This window comes from Plectropomus leopardus, chromosome 12 (genome assembly GCF_008729295.1).
Source record: "Plectropomus leopardus isolate mb chromosome 12, YSFRI_Pleo_2.0, whole genome shotgun sequence".
NCBI lineage: Eukaryota > Metazoa > Chordata > Actinopteri > Perciformes > Serranidae > Plectropomus > Plectropomus leopardus.
Window position 1 is genome coordinate 33,022,570 of NC_056474.1, and position 27,241 is coordinate 33,049,810.

Here is a 27,241-nt window from a genome sequence, read left to right on the forward strand (position 1 = left end):
AAAGAAACTAGGAGTACTTCTTTGGCTCACAGGGGAACCTATTTTGGTGCTAAATAGCACCCATCTTTTAATGGTGTTATACAGCACCTTTGTCAAATAGTGTTATAAACCATTGGAGGTTCCACATAGAACTATATTGTGTTTTAGATGTTTGAGCCTGACAGCTCTTGAATGATGACAGATAAAACAGTTAATATGTTTACAATGACACTATAACTCAAAATGTGAACGTTTATATTATATTATATTATATTATATTATTACAAAGAAATGGTACCTTATGAGATTCAGAATCCTGTATTAGGTGATTACTATGAAACACAATACATAAGCTTTTCAAAGCTGGAATATTCCCATGCATGTGAGGTGAGAGCAACTGTTTAAATGTATTATCCTCTGGATATTAAGAGCTTGTAGGCTATTGTAGTTGTTTTATACTTTCTCCAGTAAATGGAACTAAACAAAATTAATTAAGTAGTTCTTTGTGTAGCAGTGGTGTAATAAAGCACCTCAACTCGTGCCTGAAAACGGCAGAGAAGCCATAATTTTTCTGTCTGTATCAATGCAAAAGCAAATGCAAATGCAAATGCTTTAGCATCTTTATGGCTTTATTGGATGCACCTTTTAACCTCAACACTACGAATGACTTCCAGGAGAGACTGATAATGCGCAATGTTCTCACCATATCTGAGGATACTACATCTTTACAACGGTTGCCTTTTTACCAGCCTTATTCAACAAATGTGAGCACTTCAGATGTTCTTATCCTCTGAGGAGGGTGATGAAACTTGATAATACACCATTTCCACAGGGTGTCAACAAGTGGTCGGTCTGTATCTGGATACCTTCTGTAAAGAAGACCCAATGTGGATCTCAGGGAGGTTTAAATAGTATCTATCAATTAACCACATTGAAAAATGACATGACAATGACTTTTTTTTGGATGTGTGTTGTTTCTTTTTTTAAAAATCCCTCATGCAGGAAAAAAAAAACAAACAAAAAAAATTGCTACCTTGCTGACCTGCTGAAAGTGACCTATCTGAGTAATGAAAAAATTCTGTGCGCTCCGCTGCTCTCTCTAGTCACAGATGTGTCCTGCTGGCACAATTATTTACTGCCTCTTGGTCAAGCTTCTGAAGGGTGTGAAAAACAAAAAAAAAATGTGTTCAGAGAGTTTTAATGACAGACAAAACATTCAGAGACAGGGTGCAAACATGATTGACGCAACAGGACATCAACAACATCTTTTTTTAGGCATGCAACAGTTTACGACAATTAAAATGGACATGGTGCGTAAAGGTTCTCCAGCAGAGAAGCTCTTCCTCTGTTAGTCAAAATGAGTTGATTTCTCAACAGCAGTTTTGTCAGAAAACACCAACAGCATTAGCATTCATCCCCGAGGGCAACAAACATCCACAGCAACTGTCATGGAAAACTGAACTTTGCTGTGCAAAAGTATAAAATCTCACATGAGGATAACTCCAGAGGAAAGAAGATGCAGTGACCGTCATGGTCATTTTGTGCATTGGTAGCATCAAGGGAAATGTCTGAGGGTAACAAAGTGCATTGGGATTCATTCTCATGGGACCTTGAATACACTAAACATATTAAAATGTGACAGGTATTTGTTGAGAAATCTTATTTTGGTATGTGTTGGATGAACTGAGAAGATGGCATTGTTGTCCTAATGGATCCACACCAGAGGGAAACAATTGTGAACAACAGCAAAAACAAATGTAAAATAATTTCGAAAGCAAACTGCACACAGATTTTTGATTATATTATTATAAAGAATGTTTTGTCTGTAATCAGCTGTCCTTTTGTTGATTGTTTAAAAGTGAGAGAAGCTGAAATCACTCGAGGAATTGTTGACTAAAGTCACATTTATTGAATTCATATATGGTTTTATTTTCTGAGGTGTTTGGTTAAGCTCAGTTCTTGCTTCAATTTGGATTTATTAAGTTGTATCTGCTGCACACACACACACACACACACACACACACAGTGCACTAAGGCAGACTTAGTAGCCCATCTGTCTGCTAAATACCATTACTGAGAGGTAATTTAAGTCAAGGTCTTTAGGCCTTAAGCTGTTAATGCTTCAGCTGAGGCCCAAAGTGCTCCAAGAGAACACAAGTGTGACCCCATTATGTCTCTGTTGCACTGGAATATAGCAACAAACTGTATAGCGGATTAGCTATGCCAGTAAACTGCACAAGTATCCATATAATAAAAAAATAATCCTATCTGAGAGGAATGAGCTGCTGGGAGCAGATGCAGACATGTTTTCTCCGTGTAGAGTGGAGGTGCTGTTTTCTCATACATAGCCCTCTTCCACCAAATTGGCTCTCATTCTTGAACAGGTTGGAAGCTTGGTGCTGTCTCGTGGACCAGCTCTGGTTTCTGTCACTGTTTAAGCAGGAGTGTCAAAGTTTTTTTTTGTTTGTTTGTTTGTTTTTTGAATTGTTATTCAGATTTGAACTATACATTGCTACTGCAAGTGGAAAGAAAAAGAAAACAAAAAAATATTTAGTCACAGTTCACAAACAAACATACAAATTGTAAATCATGTATGTGCATTCACATAAAGAGGAGTCTCCTGAAAATACTGCTTAAAAGAGTAGAATAATTCAGTAAAAATAGTTTTTAATATAAAATAATGATAAATCTAAGTATAGTTCTCTGGAAAGGTTTCCCTTGCTTTTTTAAAAAACAGTTATTTTCTAAATCCACTAATTTCTTGCCAAGTTGCTTATTGTCTTTTTCCCTTTTCCCCTGTGTATTTCCCAGAAATCAAACCAATTTGCAGGTTTTAATACTTGTAAAAGGCATCTGCATGCAACATAAGAAAAGTGATGGTGATCCAGGTTTCAAAGGGTCAAAAAAATTATTAATTTTAAAGGTGTGTCTAAACTTTTTATGTGTGGTGAGAAAACTCCTGGGGGCCAGCCATCAAATGGGTAACAAAAAACAAACAAACAAAAAAAAAAAAAACCACAGACAAATGAGGCAAATGCAGCTGTTTCATCTTTATGTGAAAATGCATTCAACTTTCCACCGCTCCTGAAAGCCACAGACTCTGTTGCTGCTTAGCCAATAGCACACCAACATACCCACACCTAAAGCAGAAAAATGAACCACTGTGCAACGATGGATGTTAGCAACTAAGACCTGTGTGCATGGACAGCTCAAAGCAAACACCCACAGCAGTGAGCAGAAAGATCTGCTGGGTAGCCCATTCAGGCTGAAATGTGGCTCAGAGGTAGAGTGGGTTGTAATGTAAGGTCAGCGGTTCAATCCGCAGCTCCTCTGGGCAACATGTCAAAGTATCCTTGGGCAAGATACTGAACCCTGAATTGCTACCAATGCATCGGAGTGTGAGTGTGTGTGAATGACTACTGAGTAGCAGGTAGCACCTTGTACAGTAGCGTCGGCCACCAGTGTGTGAATGTGTGTGTGAATGGGTGAATGTGACATGTAGTGTGAACGCGCTTTGAGTGGTCAATAAGACTAGAAAGTACTGTCCATTTACCATTTACCATTTAACCAGGGCCATAGGAGAATGTTTCTAGTTGGGGGTGCTGTGATAAGAGCTGCATTTTGTGTTTGAATATAATCAACATGATGATCTTCTTGAATATGGATCGATTTTAATTAGTTTTTTTCTAAAGGCATGTATTGTGAAAAATCCCTTAATATTGTAACATTCTAATATAGAATGCACTACTGCTATATGGATCAAACATATGTCACCACACTCCGTTGCACATTGTGAACGAGAAGATTTTTCATACTATTTTAGGTTAACTCAATCAGAACACTGCACACATATCCAAAACACACAGTATTTCAACCATCAAAAAATACATTGCAGTATTTAAACCTCTGGCTTCATGACAGGGCACAGACAACAGCCGCGCATGCATAAACACACACACACACAGATATGCATGCACGCACACACTCACACACACACACACACACACACACACACATAAATTATCATTTCCATATTCACTGAAGCCAGAAAAAAAGTGTGCCAGTCTTTAAAATCTGCCTGTTTAGTAAAATAAAAACAGGCCATCAACACATTCTGCACAGCAGACCAGAACATATTCAAATGCACAGTTTCAAGCAATCCAAAAGCACAAAACAACAAAGCCAAATAATTTTTTTTGCAGCACAGTTATCAACGTAAAATAACTGCCCAACTTAATGGAGCAGACTGTACCTTGGCTGCCTGTATGCTTCACTTATATGACTCCAAAAGTGGCTTGGTGCTCAGGTGTTGATGAAATAAAGTCACTCATGAGTGCAGAGGTGCATTGATTGCATTGATTGAAACTGTTCAAAATGTCTGTGTGCACATTCATCAGGGACAGGTGCATGAGTCTTTTCTCTGACGTTTTGGATAGTAACAAGGTTTTCAATCTCCGCAAGTTGGAGAATGAGCCCTCCGATGATGCCACTGATATAGGCACACACAGGCACAATTGTATGAGTTTTCCTGCCTCTGCAAACAGGGCTCTCATTTGCGGATGGAGCTTTGAGACACATGAAGCTACATCTTTCACTGTGTTGCATCGAGATGCTCTGGTGACATTGCCAAGCATTTTCAGCTGGAGATCAAGGTGGTCTGCATCCAACTCCTTGGAAAGCTGAATGGGCTCCAAATCCATAGTTTCTCCTCCTGTAGCCGCAATAATTGCCCTCTCTCGGTTTGCTGCTATTGTCATACTCTCTTGATCAAACCGTCTCTGCAGCTCTGCTGACACCAAGTCTACAGCCTCGTAAATCTTGCATTGCCAAATCACTGTACCTGCACAGCACAGCCTCTGGTTCCATGCTTTGGCAAAAGCGCCTGGGCGTTCTGCTCACTCTTGCAGTGGTGTCTGGCATTCTTTGATCCAGTGCCCAAGCATGTTCTTCAACTTTGTGGACCATCTCCCCCACTATCTCATAAAGGGACTGGCAGCAAAAAAGTCCAAAAAATGTTATCCCTTTTTGGGCCTGGTTCCACAGACAACATATCTTTGAACTGCTGTGGGAGACTCTGCCAGACGTACCCAGCAGACCCTTACAATGCGTTTGGGTCTGCTGGGAACGTCTGGCAGAGTCTCCTGTCAGAAGGAACTTCAACTCCCACCTCCTGAAGAGCCTCGACCATGTCCCGTGGGAGGCAGGGGACATTGTCTGAGTGGGTCATGTTCCGTGCCTCCATTGCTGAGGCGGTCGGTAAGGTGTAAGGTGGTCGGTGCCAGTCGGGGCAGCAACACCCGAACCCGCTGGTGAACACCAGCGGTAAGGGATGCCGTCAAGTTGAAGAAGGAGTCCTATCGGGCCTTCTTGGCCTGTGGAACTGAGGCAGCAGACAGGTACCGACAGGCCAAGCGGAATGCAGCTACAGCGGTCGCCGAGGCGAAAACCTGGGTGTGGGAGTTCGGTGAGGCCATGGAGAACGACTTCCGGACAACTTCGAAGAGGTTCTGGACCACCATCCGGCGTCTCAGGATGGGGAAGCAGTGCTCTGTCAACACTGTGTGTGCTGGGGACGGGGCGCTGCTGACCTCGACTTGGGACGTTGTGGATCGGTGGAAGGAATACTTTGAAGACCTCCTCAATCCCACCGACACGCCTTCCGGTGGGAAGCAGGGCCTGGGGACTCGGGGTGGTCTCCTCCATCTCTGGGGCTGAGGTTGCCAAGGTGGTCAAAAAGCTCCTTGGTGGCAGGGCCCCAGGGGTGGATGAGACCTGCCCAGAGTTCCTTAAGGCCCTGGATGCTGTGGGGCTGTTGTGGTTGACACGACTCTGCAACATTGCGTGGACATCGGGGGCAGCGCCTCTGGACTGGCAGACTGGGTTGGTGGTCCCTGTTTTTAAGAAAGGGGACCGGAGGGTGTGTTCCAACTACAGGGGGATCACACTCCTCAGCCTGCCTGGTAAGGTCTATTCGGGGGTACTAGAGAGGAGGGTCCGCTGGAAAGTCGAACCCCGTTCGCAGCCAAGTGTGAAGCGGCCGGGATGAGAATCAGCATCTCCAAATCGGTGCAGCGTCCGCAGTAATGCGGACGCTGCACCGATTTGGAGGGGCTGATTCTCACCAATCTGTCGTGGTGAAGAGGGAGCTGAGCCGAAAGGCAAAGCTCTCGATTTACTGGTCGATCTTCGTTCCTACCCTCACCTATGGTCACGAGCTTTGGGTAGTGACCGAAAGAACAAGATCTGAAATGAGCTTCCTCCGTAGGGTAGCTGGGCTCTCCCTTAGAGACAGGGTGAGAAGCTCGGTCATCCGGGAGGGGCTCGGAGTAGAGCCACTGCTCCTTCGCGTTGAGAAGAGCCAGATGAGGTGGCTTGGGCACTAATTAGGATGCCTCCCAGACACCTCCCTGGTGAGGTGTTCAGGGCACATCCCACCAGTAGGAGACCCCAGGGAAGACCCAAGACACGCTGGCGAGACTATGTCTTTCAGCTGGCCTGGGAACGCCAACAAATGTCAACAAATGCTAATTGTGGGATTAAACAGCATGATCCTTATGTTTACAATTCACAATTCATTCACCATTGTTAGTATAAGGCAACAAAGTCATGGATGTTTAGGTTGAGGCAAAAGAGGTACATGGTTAGATATAGCAAAAAAAGAAAAAAAAACCTAACATCCACACAGGAAGCAAACTCTGGACTCCCACACAAAAGTCTGTTGTTAGTGGGATCCTTCCATCTCCCTACCAGACAACTCTATAAGTGCGCTTGTACTCCTTACATCACGTCACTACCAGCAGTATTATTACCTGATGCTGTCCTTCAGCATTTAATGCACATGCAACTGGTTTATACCAAACTCAACGCTCACACACAGGGGGTAAACCAAAAAACACTGCTGTATTTCTACAGAAGGGGAGGGATTATGTTAAGTATTGGTCCAGGGTGTCATCAAAAAAGGGTTTTAGGCCCACCCAAAACATCCTTGACACAGAGATGATGAAAAGCAGTTGAACAGTCTACCTCCACATTGCAAGTACTTGTTGCCAGTATTTTCACAATTTTAACAAAAAAATTAGAATATGAATTTTAGCTTAATCAAACTTTAAAGGCAAAACCATGCAAAAACAAATCGTAAATAACAATCAAAAATGTCCAAACATCCCAAAAGCCTTACACTTGGACATGTCAGAGTTGTAGAATAGTGTCTTTTGTGGCTCAGAACAGGGGTTTCCACAGTCTGAAAAAAAAAAAAAAAAAAAAAAAATCTGATGAGTCAGAAAATATCCTGACGGGGCGCCGCACATGCTATGCCATGCCATGCAATGCCAAAACTTACATGCCAATGTGTCGCAGTTAGGTATAATATTTACCATTTTCACTATTAGTTTAGCATGTAAGCGTGCTAACATTTGCTAATTAACATTTAACATTTGGTGTGGCAGAGACTGATGTAATTGTGAGTAATGTCATTAGCTCTGCAGGTATTTGGCCACATACCAAAAGTCAAAGGATTGCCGTTGTCATTGAAATTTCAATTGAATTCATGGTAACCCGAGACATTTCTTTCCAACTACATGTTAAGCTCACAGTGGTGCTAAAGGAAAGGGAGTTCAAATTGATCATTTGAAAAATTAATTGAAACTTTGATTGGTAAGAATATTAATTGCTGAAAAATCCAGCTAAAAAACAGCTCACGCGGATAGCTGGTTTTAGTTGGTTGTAGCTGGCTGAAGATGGTCCTAAACCAAGTCAGGACCATCTAAGATGGACATGCTGGTGAAACCAGCCTGTCGAGTTGGACACATTTATCTTTATGCATAACACATGACATCAGACTGAACTGGTTCACACCCTTTGCTTTTCATACTTCTCCCTCATGACAGTGTTTTTTTTTCTCAAGACTGAGGGACATGAGTTGGTCTCAGTTTTACAGGAACTTCAATAGATAAACCAGCCAGAGTGATGATCATATGCTGTTATCTTTTTGAGGGGTTTGTCTGCTGTGGAGTACCAAGCAGCAACCTAGATTTCTGCACTGTTGCAGTAAACAAAAAACACTAATACATGCAATCACAATCCCCAGTGTCCTACTGACAAACCTCGAAACCTTATCCCCAGTCCATTAAAAACTCATACACTCTTACATTGCATGTACATGTGTGTGCCGTTGGTTTAGGTTTTTCAGACAAAACAAGTGTTATATCATTGCTACCATGCAAATTTGATTTTGTCTGTTCTTCATTAGTTTGGATTTAGTGGTGTTCAACCACACATGGAAGATAATCAGCTTTTCTCTAAAGCTCACTGTTTTGGCATTAACACAAGCTGTCATCTAAACCATACTGCCACCTAAAAGCCATGTAACAGATAGCTTAAAGCAAGTTTTAGCAAGATATAACCCTCACAATTATGTCATCAGTATCCCCTTTCCACTAAAAGTTGAATGCAACAGCAGTCCCACTGTGTTCTGTGCACAGTGGGGTATGATATCATAGTGAATCCCAATGAGCCACACATCAACAAATCTGCAGTCATATACAATGCTGCACAATGAAGACTACAAAAGCGTAGTCAGCTATGTTGGAGTTGTAATTGTGAATATATGACACATGTAACAACTGAACATTTCATATATCAGAGAAAGATTCAAAACAGTTAACAGTGAAAAAAAATAAGTATAGACAAGGAAATCTTAATTCTGGTTAAGAGTATTTTCTGAATGTTGTAGCAAAAAAGTAAACAAAATAAACAGACAAAAAAAAACCCATCTCAGCTGTACTCAACTTTTACACCAACAGTATGTCCTTTCTGCCTTTTCTCAATCAAAACAATAACAAAAGATGGACTTTGATGATGCCATTAGGTACATCTGACATCATGTTTTCTGAGGCGAAAATGTATGAAAGTTTTATTCATGTTACATTTAGTCACTTTATGTCATTTCATTCTGGTGAAGTAGCCAGTCAGTCACGTTAACATGCTAACATCCCATTAACATTAGATAAGTCCACTTTCCAGCTACAGTAGCTAAGGTTATGTGGCTAATTCATCACGATGTGACATTATCAGTTGTCAAAAGAATCTGACTAACGATAATGTAAGGCACATGCTGAATGTTGTTGTCACATTATAACATTGCTGTAAGTGGCAGGCAAAAAGTGGCCGGTCTTGTCTTCTTCTTCTCCTTCTTCCAGTTAATAGCGGTGATAACTGGCATTTAAAGTGCATTACCACCCCCCTCTATGGGTGTATGGGTGGTTTAATTAGATGTATTAAAACTATCACTGTTAATTTCAAAAAATGGTGAGATAATTATCGTGAAGGTTATATTGCCCAGCCCTAATTCCCCTTTTTCATGTTAGTATTGTTTACCTCTACCTGTACCTATTGCAAAGGAGTTGTTCTGAACTTGTTTTAGTGTGTGCACTAATTGTGCTGGACTAAATCAAGGTAAGCACACTGAAACTAGTGTGTGTAAAACAGGGTGTGACTACATGTTCTGATGTACGTATGATTAAGAAAGTTATCTCCTGGATCTGACACTGCATCAGCCAAGACAGCAGCGCCTGTGCTGTGCATACTAACATGATAGAAATATCTCATTATCACCAAACAGTAATAATCTGAGGTCTCATGAATTAATGGAAGAATATAACCCTTTGTTTACTTGTGAAAATAAGATAATACATAATAATTTTGCATTGATAAGATGATCGAGATTTTGATTTTCAATGCAAAGAGGATTTCATGTATGTTTCTGTTGAGAAGGGAGACATAACCATATAACGTGTTTATGTGTGTGTGTGTGTGTGTGTGTGTGTGTGTGTGTGTGTGTGCGTGTGCGTGTGTTTGCGTGTGTGTATGTGTGTGTGTTTTCTCAGGAACTTATGTGACCCAGGTGACTGCCACAGATGCAGATGACCCCACATATGGCAACAGTGCACGTATCGTCTACAGCATACTTCACGGCCAGCCATACTTCTCTGTGGACCCAAAGACAGGTGAGAGGACAACAACATTTATGTTTGCACTTTATCATTACAACTTCCATAATAACCCAAGGATTATTCATATAGTTGTATGATAGATATGTGACTTCTGAATGAACCCACAGCTCGCACTCAGGTGTTTTAAAAGCATGAAATTCAATCAGTCATGACACAGCGAGTGGTTCAGAGAGTGAGCCTCTCCTCAGTCCTGCACCTGAATGCTAAAACAAGCTCTAAAAGGGACATACGGATTTTCAGTCCTTTAACAGACTTCGCAACCGAGCAGTAATTACTCTGAACATGGAGCGCCATGTTTCAGTTTCACCCCGAGAAACAGCGAGCCTCACCATCCTGCCTCTGTATGAGTAGAGACTGCATTGAACACAGGTAGTATTACTGGTGAAAACAGCAGAAGAATGCTGGAAACCACCAGCAACTGAGACCAGCTTCCTTTTTCAAATGGGACCTTTACAAGCCACCTAACCTTGTGTGGCGACGTGGTGGTGGGAACTTTTATATTATAAAGGGGCTGTAACAGAATGATACAAATTGCAAGCCAGACAACGCCACCTTGGGACTTTCACCCAAGGAGTTTTACCCAGTTCTAAGCAGTAAGGCAAACACAGGTTCAAGCACTACAAGACAGAGACGTGGTTCAGAAGCAAATCAGAATTTATTTATTACTAATTATTTAAGCAAAAAAATAAATAATCATTAAAACTGGAAGTGTCTGTGGAGGGAAAAGAAGGAATTAGTAGTGAGCAATGAATGCGGGTCAAAATTACAGGAGGAGGTATGAAAATTTATTACAATTTATGCTCTTAACTCTTTTCAATTAATAAAAACACTTCCAAAGTAAATTATTAAAACTATCAAAAAAAACAAGGGAAAGGGGGAGTGAGTGGAAGCTAGCAAGGGGGAGGCAAACTACCAAAGGAAGTGTCCCAGGAGTGCACTTACCCACCACTCGTGAACTCACAGCAAACACACAGCAAATGGGTGCAAACTATCGTGTCCCAGTGCCCTTATCACTACAACAGAAAGGTGCTGGGAACCACCCTGAGTGCCTAGCCTCCACCGCTAGCCAGCAACCACTGCACTGTAAGGGGGACAAAAGGAAATATTAATAAAGAAATGGTTAAAACTGTATTAAACCAGTTGGTTCAAGCTAAAAAGGCAAATTTTAATAACACTTACAAAACTACCTAAAACAAACACTCATCTCAACAGAGCAAACAGAACGAAAACAAAACAGCCCAAAACAAAACAGCAGCTGATTGTGTCTGAGCAGGTACTACAATTACCCTGATGTCCTTCAATCAGTCTGGAACAATTCACCACTCAAATCCGTTTTAATGGACACCACCACAACCAGGCCATCAGTGCACAACAGACAGTAAACTCAGAGACATGACCATGTGGCAGCCACCAGGCACAGACAAAGAGAAAGGCAGCCTTCATGCCACAGGTGTCTTAAGTAGGCTGCCGATTTAAGGGGGTTGGGAAAGGGGAGGAGCTGACCTACTTTTTTCTAACTCAGATTCTCTCTGCTACACTTGCATTCTCTAACCTGTGTAACTACATGAATTCAACATCTGACATATCTGTTTAAATGGATTATATACTGAAGTGATGAAAACAACTATCCTTGCACAATGTTAGACACAATTGCGATGTTAGCCTTGTCTCAGTACGTGGGCAGAAGGTGGCCAAGATCACAGCAATCCACATCAAACAGTGAAAGATCAGCAGGAGCACAAAGAAAAAAGAAGACAATCGGAGTCCAGGAGGTATTTTTTTTATATGCTCTAACTGTGCTCAAATGCACACAGAAAGAGACAAAGCGGACACGAAAGGCTTTGGACTGGCAGCTAGGATGAGTTTATTCTGCATTGTTCTGTGTCCTTCCTTCTTTCTGTCCTGATCATAAGTTTGACACCAAACTTGTAGTTTGTACTGTTCAGTTACAGTTGACACTCCCCATACCATACTTCTCTTCCCAGTTCAGCTCATAACAACTCACCACTAAACAAGATCAAAACATCACTGTGCCTTAGAAAGTCTCATTAGAGGTGAGTAGCGCAGCCTAAAGTAAAAGTACTGTAGCTTTACCATATTAACACTTCACTTTATTTTCACTTTATACCCAAAAATCAGCAGCAAAATTTTGCCACAGCCTCAAACAACTACAACTGGGCCAATGTACTCGCTTGTGAAGATGTGGACCCTGCTTGTGATCTGTTGAATAGGTCAGTCAAAGAGCTCATGGGACATTTTTCCATTAGAAGGAGGCTAGGAAAAAGGGAGGTAACTCATTACCATGGGTAAATGAGGATTGCAGGAGGCTTATCTGTAAGAGAGATGCATTGTTAAAACAATCTTTAAAAACTGTCTTGGTCACTGATTGACAAAAATTCACATCCATACGAAACAAATTAACAAACTCTGAGAAAGGCCAAGGCTGATTTTTTTCTAAAAATCATTGAGCCAAATGGTAATGGTAAACTGATATGGCAAAACATTAAAAAATTTACAGGTCAACACCAACAGAACAAGAACAAACTGGAACTTAATATAAACAACACCCTGTTCAAGAAGCCTGTCATCTTAGCAAATAGTTTCAATACTTTCTTTGTGAACTCAGTAAATGAGATCACTAAACTCTTCACTTCTCCTAAATGTACCAACAGTCCTCTCAATCACAATAAACCTGTTTCCAGTATTACTGACTCATAACTGACAAATAACTGACTCAGATGTGGCTAACCTGATCACAGGTCTAAAAAACTCCAAAGCCATGGACGCCTTTGGTCTTAGCACTGATGTTGTAAAAGAACATAAAAAATGTTTAGTTAGCCCCATTACTCATCTTGTCAACCTGTCCTTCAAACACTCATGTCTGCCATTAGTCTGGAAGGTGGCTGCAATAACCCAATTTTTTAAATCTGGGGAAAAGACAAATTTATCCAACTATCAGCCAATCAGTATTCTGCCGATTACAACTAAAATTGCAGAAAAATGGGTCGCTAAACAACTTGTGAAACATCTCAATCAGGGTCATTCTCCTTTACACCCCATGCAAATTGGGTTTACTCCATTACTCGACTGAAACGACCATATGTGTGTTTTTAGAAAAGACAAAAAATGTGTTGGACAGGAATGCAAATGTTGGGACTGTTTTCCATGACTTAAAGAGAGCTTTTGATACTGTGAATTCTGTGAAGTCTTATTATCCAGGCTGACTCAGTTTAATCTCTCAGAACATAAAATTCACTGGTTTGCCTCATACATGAGTGACAGGAAACAATACGTGACTGTGATAAATCTTCCTGCCTTGGTAGTTGTGCCAGGGTTCCACAGGGGTCGGTCTTTGGGCCAACTTTATTTTCTTTATTTATCAACAACTTACCAAGTCTATGTCAGAATATTCAAACCATAATGTATGCGGACGATGTAGTGATCCTCAGTGAGGCTGAAAACATCAGTGAAGTCAGAGGTACCCTTACACTGGCCCTGTCCATTACCCAAAACTGGCTAACCGAATCATGTCTTCTGCTGAACACAAAAAAACCTCTCCAATTCTTTAAAGTTTTATTTACAGAGCTTCAGACATATTAGTAACAACTTGGCAGGCAATGCAGCTGGAATGTTTTTAAACTCCACGATCCTATCTGCATAGAATACTGCTTAACAAGCTGGTCATTTGCCAGTACGACCACCCTAAAACCAATTGAATCAATCCATAAGGAAGCCTTGAAAATATTTGACAGGAAGCCATCAACATACCAGTATTATATACCTCATGTTACTCGTTAAACATGAACTGTTGACCTTCAATCCTCTCATCCATTTTAAACAAGTTTGTCTGGTATACAAAGTCTCGAATGGACTGGCCCCATCCCCCTTAAGTAAATTCATAAACCGATGTTCAGATAATCGTACATCCACCAGCATTACAAGAGCTCTCTCGAGAGGAGACTGTGACATTCCCTATGGGCGTACCACCTTTAGTCAGAGTGTTTTATCTGTCAAGGGTGTCACTCTGTGGAACAGCCTGCCACTCACAGTCAGAGTGTCCCACCTACAGCCCTTTTAAAGTCCATCTAAAGAACTAGCTACAATCTATTCAGACCTGTACGCATTAGCTATGCAAGAAGTAGCACTTGATAATGCATCTATTGGTGTATCATACCTAGGAAATGTGCAATATTGTTATGTTCAGTATGCTGCAATGCCTACCTCTGCTGAAATATCTACCTCTCCAATATACTTAGGGAATGTTCAATAATATGTTATGTATGTGGAAATGTCTACCTTTGTTCTTTCCTTAGATGTAAATTTTTTGTAATAAATGTGCTTTTAGTTCTTTCTTTTTAGGGAACATCTACCAGGGACAACAGATAGAAATTAGCCAATGGCTATAATCCGGCTTGTTTACTATACCTGTATGGTGATGTACATGAACCTGCACTGTCCGCTCTCAAATTAATTAATTAATCATCTCTGCCCTTGGGCATCAATGCTTAAATATGATTTCAAAACCAGATTGGAGATATCATCACCATCATCATCAAGATCAAATGTTCAACAAATCAGGCTTTGTTGATCCTATAGAACTCAGGACAGCAGCATACCAAAAATGTGCATATATTTAACACTTCACTAATAGTCATCAAGTGTATTTTTTAGAAAAAGAAATAGGCCCTCATGGTGTACAGATGCACAAATATTCAGTCCAGTTTGTTGAATTTAAAGAACTATAGTGCGATTCTTACAAAATACAGGGCAGTCATGGCTCAGGAAGTAAAGCGGATCATCCACTAATTGGAAGATTGGCTGTTCAATCCCAGCTCCTCAAGTAAGCAAATATGTTACAAAGTGATGTACAAAGGAAAAAGTTAAAACAACAAAGCACAAGCACAACAAAAAATATTACAAAGAAAAACAATTAGCAACATTACAGCTCAAAATACAGTACATGATTCATGCATAAAAACACACAGATCTCAAGAGAGTTTTCTGTTCAGAGATGTGAGTAAATGGTTACTGAGTAGCAGGTGGCACCTTGCACAGTAGCACAGGCAACCAGTGTATGAATGGGTGAATGTGACATGTAAAAGCGCTTTGAGAGGTTTGAAGACTCGAGATGCATCATACAAGTGCAGCTCTATTTATCATCGGCATAAATCTGGCAAAATGCACCATGATTACACAATTCTTCACATACAGTTGAGGATAAATAGGAGGGCGTAGATACCCACATTGCTATGTTTAATGTGCTCCTATCAAAGGGGCCAAACTCTGCTGCTATCTTTAAAGCGGACCCAGAAAGGTTTCATTGTGCTCTGACCCCAGGAGTTCACTGTTGAACAGTAATCTCTTAAAGTAAGGAACTATGGGGCAGGAGAAGCATCCATTCTGTCAAAGCGTCTTGACCTGTGCAACAAAGAAAGCATCTACATTCTGCATTCTTTTTGTGATCCTCGCTGGGTTTTCCAATTGATAAGTCCTATGATAAATTCATGGTTCCGTGATGATGAAGTTTGCATTAACAGCAGTAAACTAAGCCAGTCAGCAGAAGGTAATGTTAAGGTGAGTGTCCTTGGCACAAACCAGTTGTTTTGGAGTTGGCAATTAAGTAAATCATGGTGGTGACAGAGCACGTCCTTCACTTAATTCCAAACCTACATACTAAAGCCGGATATTTTCTGTACTATAATAGGTCCCCAGGGTGCAGAATCCCGAGGCAGTATCCCGAGGTACGCTGGTTGCTCATAGTCCCAACAGGCAATCCATCACTTGTCCCCTCGATGGTCATAGTCACAGCAGGGCCAATGTTGCAAGCTGTGGACACTGCTAGCTCGGTCCATGTATGTGCTTGCCATGGCAGGCTGTTAATGTTAGCTGTTATACTGGGTGACAGAAAAGCTGAGCTGTCATTCATAATCGCTGGTGGCTTCCTCAGCAGAGTAATGAAATAAACTAGTCTGGTTTTTTTGGGTTTTTTTTTTTGTTGTTTTCCTGTTCAGAATTTTCAATGTTCTATTTTTCTGTCAGACTACGTCAGTGACCATGATAAGATAACTTGTTAATAGAGTTACAAAGACTCAGAGGTAGAGTGGTTGTCCTCTGATCACAAGGTCAGCGGTTTGATCCCGGCTCCTCATATCCTTATGTCAAAGTAATCCCTGGGCAAGATACTGAACCCCAATTTGCTTCCGATGTGCATGTATATAAATGGTTATTACCTAGTAGGTGCCACTTTGTTCGGTAGCCTCTGCCAATACTGTGTGAATGGGTGAATATGACATGTCCTGTGAAAGCGCTTTGAGAAAGACTAGAAAAGCGCTATGCAAGTACAGTCCATTTACCATTTACCATAAACTAAACACCCTTAACACATCCCAAATTGTCACATATTGCTGTTTTGCAGTGGACTTCTCTGTCTACATATTATGCTCTTGCCCTCTGTGCACTCTTTAAAAAATTTACTTTGAAACCCCTGGGTCCCAAAATGGGAGCTTCCCTAAAACTGCTTTAAAAATACTATTCAGTAATATTATTTCCCATTTTATTTTAGTTAAATCTTTTAAACAGAAATTATAAATACCAAATAGCCATTCATTTTCAGGATTTTAACCCTTTAAATGCCAATGCCATTGTTTTTTAATGAAAAAAAATGGATTTATTGTTCTTATGCTAAATGCTAAGGAGATTTTTTTGGGAAGAATTATAACAGTCTGGGATATGTCAGAGATTAGCAACAACACTGACTTCTATGCATTTTTAGTTTTTGTAGATATTCAAATAGTCACAAAAACTCCCTTTCAGACCCCTAGGTCCCAAAATGGGACCCTCCTAAAACGTCTTTAAAATATTATACAAAAATATAGTTTTTTTCAATTTCTTTGGTTTAATCTTTTAAACAGTTTCAGACCTGTTCATTAATACCACATTAATACCAAATGATTATTAATTTTCAGAATTTATCCCTTTAAATTCCACTTTGTTTACACAATGCCATGATTTTTATGAGAAAAACACAAAAAACATAATTATTTCCCATATGATACATGCTAAAGAGAGTATTTCGGAGGGGATTATTGCATACTGAGATATGTCAATGATTGGCAACAACACTGATTTCTATGCATTTTTTAATTTTGTGCAGGGTCAGATAATTACAAAAACTCACTCTTATACCCCAAGGTCCTCAAATGGGATCTTTCTGAGAACTGCTTTAAAAATACTATACAGTTATATGTTTGTTTGTTTTTTTATTAAATATCTTAAACAACTTCAGACCTGTTCAAAAATACCAAATAATCAATAATTTTCAGAATTTTACCCTTTAAATGCCAGTTTCTTTATATAATGGTACTGTTTTTTAAGGAGAAAAACACAAAATAGAGTAATTATTTTCCATATGCAAAATGCTAAGGACATTTCTTTGAGGGGGATTATTGCAGTCTGGGATATGTCAGTTATTAGCAAAAACATTGATTTCTTTTTACACAAAAAAAGAGAAATATTTTCAATATTTAAATGTATTAAAAGCCATATCTGCACATATTTATACATTTGGCTGTGCCAGCACTAGTACACCCCACTTTGTTTTGGTGCCCCGCTAAGGTGGCACATTTGATGTGCTGCAATATGCCCAAGACCACTGTGCATGTATTTGTAAGTGGGTGGAATGATGCACTTGTCTGTGCACACAGACAGAGTGGGAGAGAGACAGCGCGGTGGGAAATATGACCAGCAGTAGAATAGCCTATAGCTGAAAGCAGGGAATTAGCATGTATTTGTTCTTCAGGTCAAATGTGAAGAAAATGATTCACTAAAAAATAAAATTTTGAAGCCAGTACTTCATTTTTAAAGTCTTAAAAATTGAATGATTTTATGCTAAAATGGCCATGGGTTCAAAAAAGGTTTTCAGCCATGTTTCTCCATAGGGATTTCAGTGTCTGTATTTTGGTCCCCCCCACACACAAAACAATGTTTCAATACACACACACACACACACACACACACACACACACACAACAATTGGTCAATACACACACACACACACCACACTCTGGCATCCCTACCAACACACTCACATCATTTTGGTTACATATATTTATTCAGTGGGCTTGCAGTGCTCTACAATATGTTGAAAAAGAACATTCTTAACCATGCATCCAATTGATCTATATCCCAAAAATGAGAAAATGGTGGAAAATAACAAAAAATGGTAAAAACAAAAACTTTGAAGCCAGGAGTACAGGATGACAGCCTAACATGTTAAAATTCATGAATTTATGCTGTCACGAAAGAGAGGTCAAAAATTGCAATTACTGACACTTTCCAGTGGTGTATCATGCAGATGCAACAGGTTCCATCTGACTGCTTTCTCAATCGGTGCTGCCCATCCGTGTATCATACTGCTGTGTTCTCAGCTTATGCAACCCATGAAAGTTTGTTTTTGGCATTGGGATATTATGCCAAAATCACTGCAAAAGTGGCAGTATTTGATAACTTCATGATGAGAATGGCCTGAACAGGAACACTTCTCTCTGTGCTGTCTGTCAGTTCAGCCTTTAATGTACCCACTGACTTCAGACCAGTCGTCATTCTCACGGCTCTCTGCACAGTGGACTGCAAATATTAGCTGCTAGCATTATTTGACTCCATAACTCCATAATTGGAAAACAGCAAAAGGTAGGCCAGGAGTTAAAGGAGCTAAATGTCTGCTGCATTACTCCAGCAATTTACTCAAGTTACTTAAGTCCATGTAACAGAGTCACTCATTACTTCCTACCTCCAAAACCTCTGCCAGTGCAGAGCAATTGTTGAGCATAGAATTGTAGCATGAATGTGACCCAGAGAAACCTCTCTCTTCGCAGCTTTCCATGAGCATTACAAGTCCAGAGGTGATAAAATCTCTCAGGTGTGTTCTGGGCATGCCCCCAGGTCTCCTCTGAGCTGGACATGGCCGGAATCAACATTTTAGAAGTGAAGTACTGCAAATGGATCCTTTTATCTCAGAGCCTTGTCCAGATGCAAATGTGATTACAGCTCTTACACTTTTGTTCTCTTCACTTTTTATACTTAATCATTATGTCACCATTTTTTGGTGTTTATCAACTTCTGGACTGATACTTGTTTAACATTAAATTATACATTTTAGGGAATAAATGCTATTACTTTTCTTTAACTCAACAATTGTCAGTGGTTTCATATACTTTCATATACATTTTTTTAAATACAGCATTACAATTTATAATTGAGACTCTATGGAAAGAATGTTTGAAAGCTGAAATCTTAACAATTGCAAGTGTGAAAGTATTCATACGTTATGGACAGGTGCCCTCTCTGGACATGCTTAACACATTAAAAGATGGTACAGACAGCGCCATCATGTGGTTGGTTATAACTTGTTTTATGCGATGGCTTTTAACTCATGAACCATCAGAAGTAATTAAACAAGTGTGTATGTTGGATTATGCTGATTCACCTTATATAGACCCTTTTAGGGTCGACTTCACAATGACATCGCGATATCAACTGGAGGGCAAAACAAAGGAAAACTGGAGGGAAACATGAATCACCACCACAGGGTTGTAGGCTACATAAGAGTCTTGATGTTGTGTTGTTGAGTGCCAAACTAGAAGACTGCTACGGTAAAATCCAATATTCCTCATAATACCTCACAATTTCTGATAATGTGATCACTTTAAATCGCATTCTGAAGTGAACATTAGACTCCCGTATGAAAGTCCAGGGTTTGTTGAACTCATCCACCACCCATCCCACTATAGAGAACAGCCTGCTCCCTATATTATGTTGTTATCAGCAGTGAGTTTCAATCTGATGCTGTCCAGTGGCTTGTCATGCAGATGTAACCAGTTCTGTTTGGCTGTGTTCTCAGCTGATGCTGCCCGTCTGCCTATCATGCTGCTGTAGCAAGTGCCGTCCGGCCGTCTGCTTGTGTATCATAACATCTTGAATGGTTTTGTCTGGCTGCATTCTCAGGTGATGCTACATGTTGGCATATCATACAGCTAGAGGGTTGGCTTTTAGGATCTTACAACGAAATAATTCCAAAATGAACAGCATTTAACATCTTCAGAATTAAAACAGGCTTTTTCAGCCCTGTATGATTGGAGACACAAAAGGGTGCCCTGTGTATTAAAATGTATATGTTACAGTTTCAAGAATGAGGTTTGTACTGTTTTTTAGGATATGCTCTAGACTTTATGGTAAAATCACTTTGTGTAATAATGTTTAGATACAGATAGTTGCACAGGTAAAACATACCTCAATGCCTTACTTGCTTATTTGTCTGATAAGCTGCACAGAACACGGCGCTGCATTTCTCTGACCACTTCATTAAACCAAGAAATCTCTGAACTCAACTCAACTTACAGTATGTCCTTCACTTGGTCAAAGAAACCTTTAGGACACTCCGGTCCTCTCTCCTGGAGTGCTGAATCTTTGCCCTCGCCTGAATCAATTCCATTCCTTCTTTGACTCCTCTCATGTCTTTGCTAATTTTTTAACTCTAAGCTCTCTCAGTCCTGATCAAACACTGATAACAGAGAGGCAGGGGGCACTTAGGCCCAATTAGTCGTGTGAGGAATGAAACAGGACTTCAGCAGGCAAAGTACTGTAAAATTTTGACCTAATGAAGGTTAAATCCAGAGTACCCTGTATCTGTCTAAATATCATGATGAGCAGCCTTTTCAATCCCCCTCTCCTCCAGGAGTGATCAGGACAGCTCTAGCCAACATGGACCGCGAGGTGAAAACAGAGTACCAGGTTCTACTTCAGGCAAAGGACATGGGAGGTCAGCTAGGGGGGCTGGCCTCCACCACCACCATTAACATCACCCTCAGCGACGTCAACGACAACCCACCACGCTTTGCTAAGAGTAAGAAAGTCACAACGATAATGTCTGATTGGCTGGTTGTTTGGATAGATGAATGAATCTTTGCTTTGTCTGTAAAAATGCATGAATGAAATTAGTCCATGTTCTTTCTTAAATTAATTGCTTTTCACTCCCTCCTTCTTCTCTCCTTCTGTCAGGTATTTTCCATCTGCGGGTGCCAGAGTTAGCGTCAGTTGGCTCAGCAGTGGGTCGGATTCAGGCCCACGATCTGGATGCTGGCAGCAATGCAGAGGTGGATTACACCATAGTTCCAGGAGATGAGGGCAACATGTTTGACATCATCTCCTCTGACCAAAGTCAAGAGGGAGTGGTAGTCTTGAAAAAGGTACATTCACTCATCATCAGCTGCATATTAGCTCTTTTTTTACACAAAGACATATCTGTGCTGCACCAGCATGGTATGCATGATGATCCATTGGGTTATGGATTTTCAGCATGTTTTCATTCCAAATGTGTAAAATACTGAGGCTTTGACAGTGCTTTTGGTGTAAAATCATGTAATATGTAGACATAAAAAGTGCACTGCAAAGGGGAAACATGTCATGAGTTGAGATGAGAACGTGGAAATTTGTTGACATCCTGGTATTGGTTTATGCCGTTGTTGCCTGAGCATAATCACGCGCAGTGTAATCCCAACATGTGCTTGTATTGACATCACGGTAGTGACATTCTGGAAAGTAAAGATCAGATGCTGAATGATACCTATTAAATGATATATGTAGACATGGAGGGCTATTTGACATCATATTGGTATTTTCAAAATATGACCAGGATTCATGCATCATCAGGCTAAACCAACTGATAATCATTCTAGCTAATGAGAGCTGATTGTTTAATCCATGATGTATAGATTCAGCATATTATCGAATCTGTCTTTGTCTGAGTCCTGATTTCGAAAGACCATGTTTGTTTGGTGGTGACAGAGGGATATCATATGATGTAAAACCCTCTGAGGCAAATTTTGATTTGTTATAATGAGCTCTATAAATAAAACTGACTTGACTTTTAGTCAAATAAAACATTGTATACTAGTTTCAATCACGCCAAAGAACGAACCTTATGTGAAACACAGTTGATTTTGTCTGATGTGATTAATTCATTCAGATATGAAATTTGCATAATTATCTTAAACCAACACAATTCAACAAGTAAATGAGGCCCCATGATGAATGGAGCATACCAACTTTACAATAGACACCTAATGATAAATTATATTTATAATAGTTTGTATCTACCGTTTTGATACATATGGAAAGAAAATACTTGAAGCCCCTAACCATTTCCAACACAGAATACTGATGCATTTTGATAACAGTAGGTGTTGCACATCTATTAAATTCAGCTGTCATTTAAAAATGACAAGACCTGACAATCAAAGTGTTAAGCAATTACATTTTGCATACTTCGTGCATTTAACACCCCAAATTAAACAAACTAGTCTTAAATAACAGCTTAATGTATCCCAGCTTAAAGCTTTAAGTTAAGCTAGATAACCATTTATTGTCCACTATATGTAAAATAGTAATATGTAATATTAAAACACTGTCGGTTCTAGCTAAGTTGACTTAAGTTAATGAAAGTTCTATTATTTTATATATAAAAGTAATTTTACTGCTTACCTCAGTTTCAGTGTAGAGTGAAGTCTTTTTGTAATTCTCCTCCTAGCTATTCGGCATGAATTCTTTCCATACTGTAACTCTACATCAAGCTCACTTTTTCTGTCTGCGGCTTTACATTTCAAGTGGCTTGAAGTTAGCCATGTGAATCAGAACACAGTTTATTGACAATTAGGTTTTTACATAGAAGGAATTTGGTTTGGTCTCTTCTTCTAAACCTAAAATAGTAAGAGAAAATTTAATGCAAATAAAAAAAAATTAAGTATTGCAATAATAATAATTTAATAGAATAAAGTAATAAATAAGGACCAAAGGCAAATTTTGCTAACACCAGCATTTTGGCAGGATTGTGCTGATCTGGCAGTGATTCCAATCATTCTCCCTCTTAACCTTCCACTGAACCAAGCTGTTAGACTAGATAATGCCTTACATACTCATGCATGCAACGCGCACTCTCCTGCACACAAAACAGACCTGAATTTGCAGTGTCAGCCTTTGGATCCCCCTGATGATTGAAGATGTGTGATACATATTAGAAGAATGGTGAAGAGAAAAGAAAGAAAGGAAAGCGTAGAGAATAGCCAAAGGAACAAAAGAGAAGAGGAGGGAGACAGATAAGAATTATTATTATTATTACTTTTTCTCTTCAAGCGTAAACTTGACCATATGACTCCGGCTCCAGACCGAGCACAGCAGCTAGTTTCACTGATTTTATGTCTCCTCATAAAGGTTTTAATGAGTAATCAGATCTCAAAGCGGAGCTCTTCCAAAAGGAGTCATCTGAGGACTTGACAAAACTTAATCTTGGTTAAATGCTCCATCCACAGGGAGACCATCTCCACACTTACATACACACCCACTGAGAAACACACACTGGAACACACAGCGCACATGTCACATCACATCAAGCAGTTTAACATCAGAGGGCTGCGCCTGCTTTTATGTCAGACTGTCCTCTAAATCAGAACAGACACGGCAACTACTCTCAGAGCACGAATCTTTGCTACATCTCTTATTTTAGAAATGAGAGAGGCCAGAAATCCACAGCTCTGTTCTATTCCTGCTTGTTGTTTTAAAACAAAGAGGCAGTCGTCAAGCATAAGTGGACATGATTATGAAACCGTTACATTACTTTCACATATTGCCTTCAGACTGTAAAAGTAAGGGGGATTAAAACAGTTGAGAAAACCCTGACTTTAAGTTTGACTCAAAAGCTTTTTCCAAATAGGTGCCTCCCCCAGATTCTATGTCACTCCATGTGTGTATGTGTGTGAACTGTGTGGGAATTTTTCAATCAGCCCTTGGAACTGGATGAGATACTGTTTCTCTGAATGCAGGGTATTATTACTGGAAGGGTTACAAGGAGCAGAGAGGAGTAGGGGTTAAAAGGTAGGCTGGGATTATTGTATAGACTGTATAAATTAATGTAGCTACTGTGATGTCACCCTCTGGTTTGTGGTTTGGCGTTTAAAAGCCATGAGTTCAGCATTTCACCCATCGCCATTTTGGTTTTTGAGCATATTTGGTCAAGAGGGTGGAGCTGTCACTCAAGCGGCCCCGCCCTTGAGTATGTGTGACTCTGGGCCTTAATGACATGTAAACAGGTGAGTTACATAAAAATGGGGGACGTATGTGTCGACTAAATAGAAATGTAGCATTAAATGGATATCAAAACAATGAAGGTAGTATGTGTTTAACTGTGCTAAACTCTTCCTCCATCTGCCTGGATATCCCCAAAGTGAATACTGGACAAAAGTCCCACTTGGTTGGACCCATCCACCACACCTCCAGCCTGCCTGCACAAAAGGGGCCCATGCTCTCCTTATAATATGTCGTTACCATCAGTGTTTCAACCTATGAATCTGGGGGAGGCACCTATTGAAGGTACCATAGGGCCAGCTGCCAGCACATAATAACACCATGAACAGTTCTGTCTGCCCATGTTCTCAGCTGCAGCTTAGCGGTGTATCATGCAGATGTGAAAAAATGGCTTTTTGCACTGGGACCTGACGCCAAAATAAGTGCAAAAACAATGGTATTTGATGACTTGGGAATGAGAATGGGCTGCATAACAGCTGACAGAAATGTTTCAGTCATGATAGGTCTAGTGTAATCATTTTAAATGTATGTGCAAATATAAGTTTTGCATACTGGAGGCCATGCTTTACTATACATTTCTTGTATACATTATAATATTTCATGTAGATTCAATACAACATGTCCCTGGTGTGTTTGTACCTGTTGCAGGTGGAAGTCTCAGTGTCACTGTGTTTGTGTGCATCAGACTGTTTGAAGCAACAGGAATTTATCGAGAGGTTCAGCTAGAGCACTAAAGGAGATCTGAGTGGCAACAGACACAAACGGGCTCTGAGGAGACACCTGATGCATTTTCCCCCAAAACACTTTATCATAAAAAGGGAAATGACATTCAGCAGGGTTACAGAATGAGGACATGGAGCTTTTTCATGTGCACTGAACTACTGAAGAACTTGACATGACTGTAAGTTGATCCAGTGTTCAAAAGGAAAACATTAAGTCACAGTTTCAGATTCAGTGAGCCTTGAGACTCGTCGGGCTGACAGGCCGGCTTTGTTATTTACAGGCTGAAAGTTTGATTCGGGAATAAATATGAGCATTGTTTTGTGAGTCTTCCTAAAAATAATAATAATGTTGGAATGCAAAATATTCAAAAAGCATCGGATGTGATCTTTAATGAAAGAGTGTGGCAACACAGCGGACTGATGTTCAGGCCTGTTGATGTCCTCTGGTGCTTCTGATATGATCGAAGCAGTCACTTTTTTTTTTTGAGCTGAGTCCAGGAGCAATATTTAGAGTCTGTGTGAGCTGTAGCAGGCTTTCCATCAACTGCTATGTAAACCCATCTGCACTATTTTAGACACTGTAAAATAGAAATGGACATAGTTTAAAAAGAGTGAAAGTCAGATGAGGTGGTTAACAGCGAATCCTGGTTTATATTTGTGGTCTGAGAGAAACAGAGAGCGGGGAGTTGAGTGAATGCATTGTGCACAACTCTGAAATGAAACAATGAAATAAGATTAATCAGTATGTATGAAGTGCATACATGTGCCTGTGGTCATCGGTTTGAAAGGGGCCTGGGACAGGAGAATGCTGCAGGAGGAAAGTATATTTCCAATTTTTTTTCTCCTTTCTCAACTTTAAGGACTAGCCATTAACTAACGTAACAAGATTCCTTCTTGGATAATCTTACTTTAATTAGCTAGTTTTGTTAATATTGTAGCTACAGGACAAAATCTAAAGAGTTTGAAATGTCTCAGAAAACTGAGGGTGTTTTTTTGTTCGATTTTATTTATCTTGTTTTGTTTTCGACTGGGAACATGGGAACATTTTCTGTAAGGACGCACTCATTTGCATATTTGCATAAATGCATTTTAGCCTCTTTCAGCTTATTGTTTTAATGCAGTGCTCCAAAATTTGTTCAGTCTCATAGCTCATGGTCAGTATTGTTTTCAGCAGCAGCTGTTTTCAGGTAAAGCCACTGTCCTCAGCATACAGCAGACAGGCACAGTGAGACTAGCTGGTGTTTAAAGAAACAGATGAGTTTCTCAGAAGTTGGCAGCCCGTTCTCGTTCTGAATTTTGTAAAATACTGCTGCTTTAACAGTGCTATTGGCAAAAGATTGCAACTCCAAAAGCCACCTTTTACATCTGCATGACATGCTCCTGGACATAGTTAGGTGAGAACATGACCAGACAGAAGCGTTCATGGTGTTATTATAAACTAGTGGAGGGCGGGACAGCACCTGGCTTCTCTGCATGAAACACTGCATAACAGCTTCAGGTTGAAATTCTGTCAACAATGACAATGTAAGGAGCGCAAGGGTGCGTGGAAGGGGTTGTTGATGGGTCCAGCAAACCCGTACTTTTATGTGGAAGTCAGATGTTTGCTTCCTGTCTGAATGTGATGGGGTTTTTTTAAACCATGTGCCTCTTTCCCCCAATCTTAACCATTTGTGTCAGCATGTGCATTTGTTGACGTCCCAGCATTGGTTGCCATTTGCTTGTGTTGTCTAAATATAACCATGTGCAGCATCAGCCCATGTGCTTGTGCTGACATCACAGTATCAGCATCTTGGAACGTAAAGCGCAGACACAGAAGAATACCTAAAACATGAGATGGAGGTCCACTGCAGAGCAGCAACGTGTGACAACTTGGGGTGAGAACATATTGTCAGTGGAGAGATAAAAGAAGAGTGAATATTGGACTGACATTCATCAGCTGGACAGAAACAAAACTGAAAATGAATGCTTATGTTGCTCTTTGTGCTGGAGGTGTAATTAGGCATCTGTTTGCCAAAACATATCAACGTTATGAGGTGATAACACGTCAGTGTTGTGTTTACGGCATGTTGCACTGATTCCAAGTGGTCAAAAAAAATACTTGCAGGTTACGCCATTACCTGAGAGTAAAGCTTGGTATTGGGCGATGAACAATCAGAGTGTGACTTTAAAGGAAGCAGAATGTTGACATGTAGCCAAGAGCTCAAAGCCAGCCAGCATCCATAAAGCCTCCTCAGGTGTCCAGAGACAACAGACAGCTAATCTAGAAATAGAAAACAATGCTAGTGATGGTGTGATTTAAATGTCTTTTTTTGCTCTTTTCTTCTCTGATCACTCTTCTTGCTCAGTGGTGTTGAAATGGTTCCGTAGCTGCTAGCATCATCTCACAAAAGCTAACTG

At 40.2% G+C, this 27,241-nt stretch overlaps 1 protein-coding gene across 1 annotated transcript in view; it reads left to right on the forward strand.

Moving 5' to 3' along the window:
- LOC121951323 (cadherin-12-like) overlaps nt 1-27,241 on the forward strand; it is a 109,686-nt gene that overhangs the window by 26,010 nt on the left and 56,435 nt on the right. The window contains exons 4-6 of the mRNA XM_042497600.1: nt 9,864-9,983; nt 20,722-20,889; nt 21,045-21,232. Of these exons, the coding sequence (XP_042353534.1) occupies nt 9,864-9,983; nt 20,722-20,889; nt 21,045-21,232 (476 nt within the window). The remainder of the gene's footprint in view (nt 1-9,863; nt 9,984-20,721; nt 20,890-21,044; nt 21,233-27,241) is intronic.